General features: G+C 32.4%; 1 protein-coding gene across 1 annotated transcript in view; it reads right to left on the bottom strand.

Moving 5' to 3' along the window:
• LOC107564145 (serine/threonine-protein kinase OSR1-like) overlaps positions 1–1,344 on the bottom strand; it is a gene marked incomplete at its 3' end in the record, with an annotated part of 18,944 nt that overhangs the window by 10,410 nt on the left and 7,190 nt on the right. The window contains exon 2 of the mRNA XM_016249153.1: positions 309–421. Coding sequence (XP_016104639.1) covers positions 309–421 — 113 coding nt within the window. The remainder of the gene's footprint in view (positions 1–308; positions 422–1,344) is intronic.

The following is a 1,344-nucleotide window of genomic DNA, read 5'->3' as shown; positions in this document are numbered from 1 at the left end:
AAATCTGTTCCCATGAAGAAACAAACTCATCTACATCTTGTATGGCCTGGGTTCATGTTTCATTTTTGGGTGAACTACTACTTTAAGATTATTGTTAAATGCGTATGATGAAAACGAATGGGGAAAAATGGAACCAAAAGATGTTTGTCCAATGTCTGCCCAGCCCAGTCAGGCTGCTCAAAAAAGCAAATTGCAATTTCCCTGTAACTAATTGCATTTCCATGTAATGTGTGCATGTTTACATGCATATGCATGTGCATGGCAGAATCTGCATGAGTAGACAAAGCTGTTTTTATGTTGTTCCTCACCAACAGCTCATCCATGCTGGTCTGGCATTTCTCCAGGTTGATTCTCTTGATGGCCACACGCTCCTGTCGAGGGCAACAAAGCGCTGCCTGGACGACTGCTGTGGCTCCGCTTCCTACAAAACACAGTGTACACGTCTCTAATGAACAAAGCGCATGTCGTGTCAAAGACATTATTCTAAATGAAAGGCAGACAGTAAACATGCCCTCTGGAATATAAAAGCTTGTGCACAGCAGGTGCAGCTGATCATATGATGTGCTTATAGGATTGATAACAGACGTGTGTGACGCTGTGATAAGTAGCTTTACTGTAAGAGAGACAAATTGCATGCAAGTTGTTATTTCTAAATCAATGTAATCTAAATCAATTACAATTTAAATTCAAATGTAAATTTGTATTTTCAATTATTAGCATTATGTAAATATTATTTACATAATGTTGTGTATTGTGTGTGTATATATACAGTATATACATATATATATATATATGTGTGTATATGTGTGTGTGTGCGAGTGAGTGAGTGAGTGAACGAAAGACAAAAACAAAGCCAGAAATGTTAATAAAATAATACATTACATTACATAATACAAATATATAATATAGTATTTTATGATATATTATACGGTAATTATATATACTACCATTTAAAAATTTGTGGTCAATAAGATTTTAAATTACTTTTCTTTTTTCTTTTTTTTTGAACAATATGTTTATTTGATCAAAAATTTAGTAAAAACATTAATATTGTGAAATATTAAAACAACTGTTTTCTATTTGAATATATTTTAAAATGTAATGTATTCCAGTGATGCAAATCTGAATTTTCAGCAGCCATTACTGCAGTCTTCAGTGTAACATGACCCTTCAAAAAACATATTAATATGCTAATTTATATATTAGTTATTATTGATTACGGATATTATCTGATGAATAACAGAAGTGGTTATTTTGCCTATTCAGTTGCAAAAATCTGCTGACATCCTTGGGCATAAAATATACAGGTGCATCTCAATAAATTAAAATGTCATGGAAAAGTTA

Source organism: Sinocyclocheilus grahami, unplaced genomic scaffold (assembly GCF_001515645.1).
Source record: "Sinocyclocheilus grahami isolate Dianchi unplaced genomic scaffold, SAMN03320097.WGS_v1.1 scaffold913.1, whole genome shotgun sequence".
Lineage (NCBI taxonomy): Eukaryota > Metazoa > Chordata > Actinopteri > Cypriniformes > Cyprinidae > Sinocyclocheilus > Sinocyclocheilus grahami.
The sequence above is the reverse complement of the archived record's forward strand: the minus strand, read 5'-3'. Positions and strand labels throughout refer to the sequence as shown.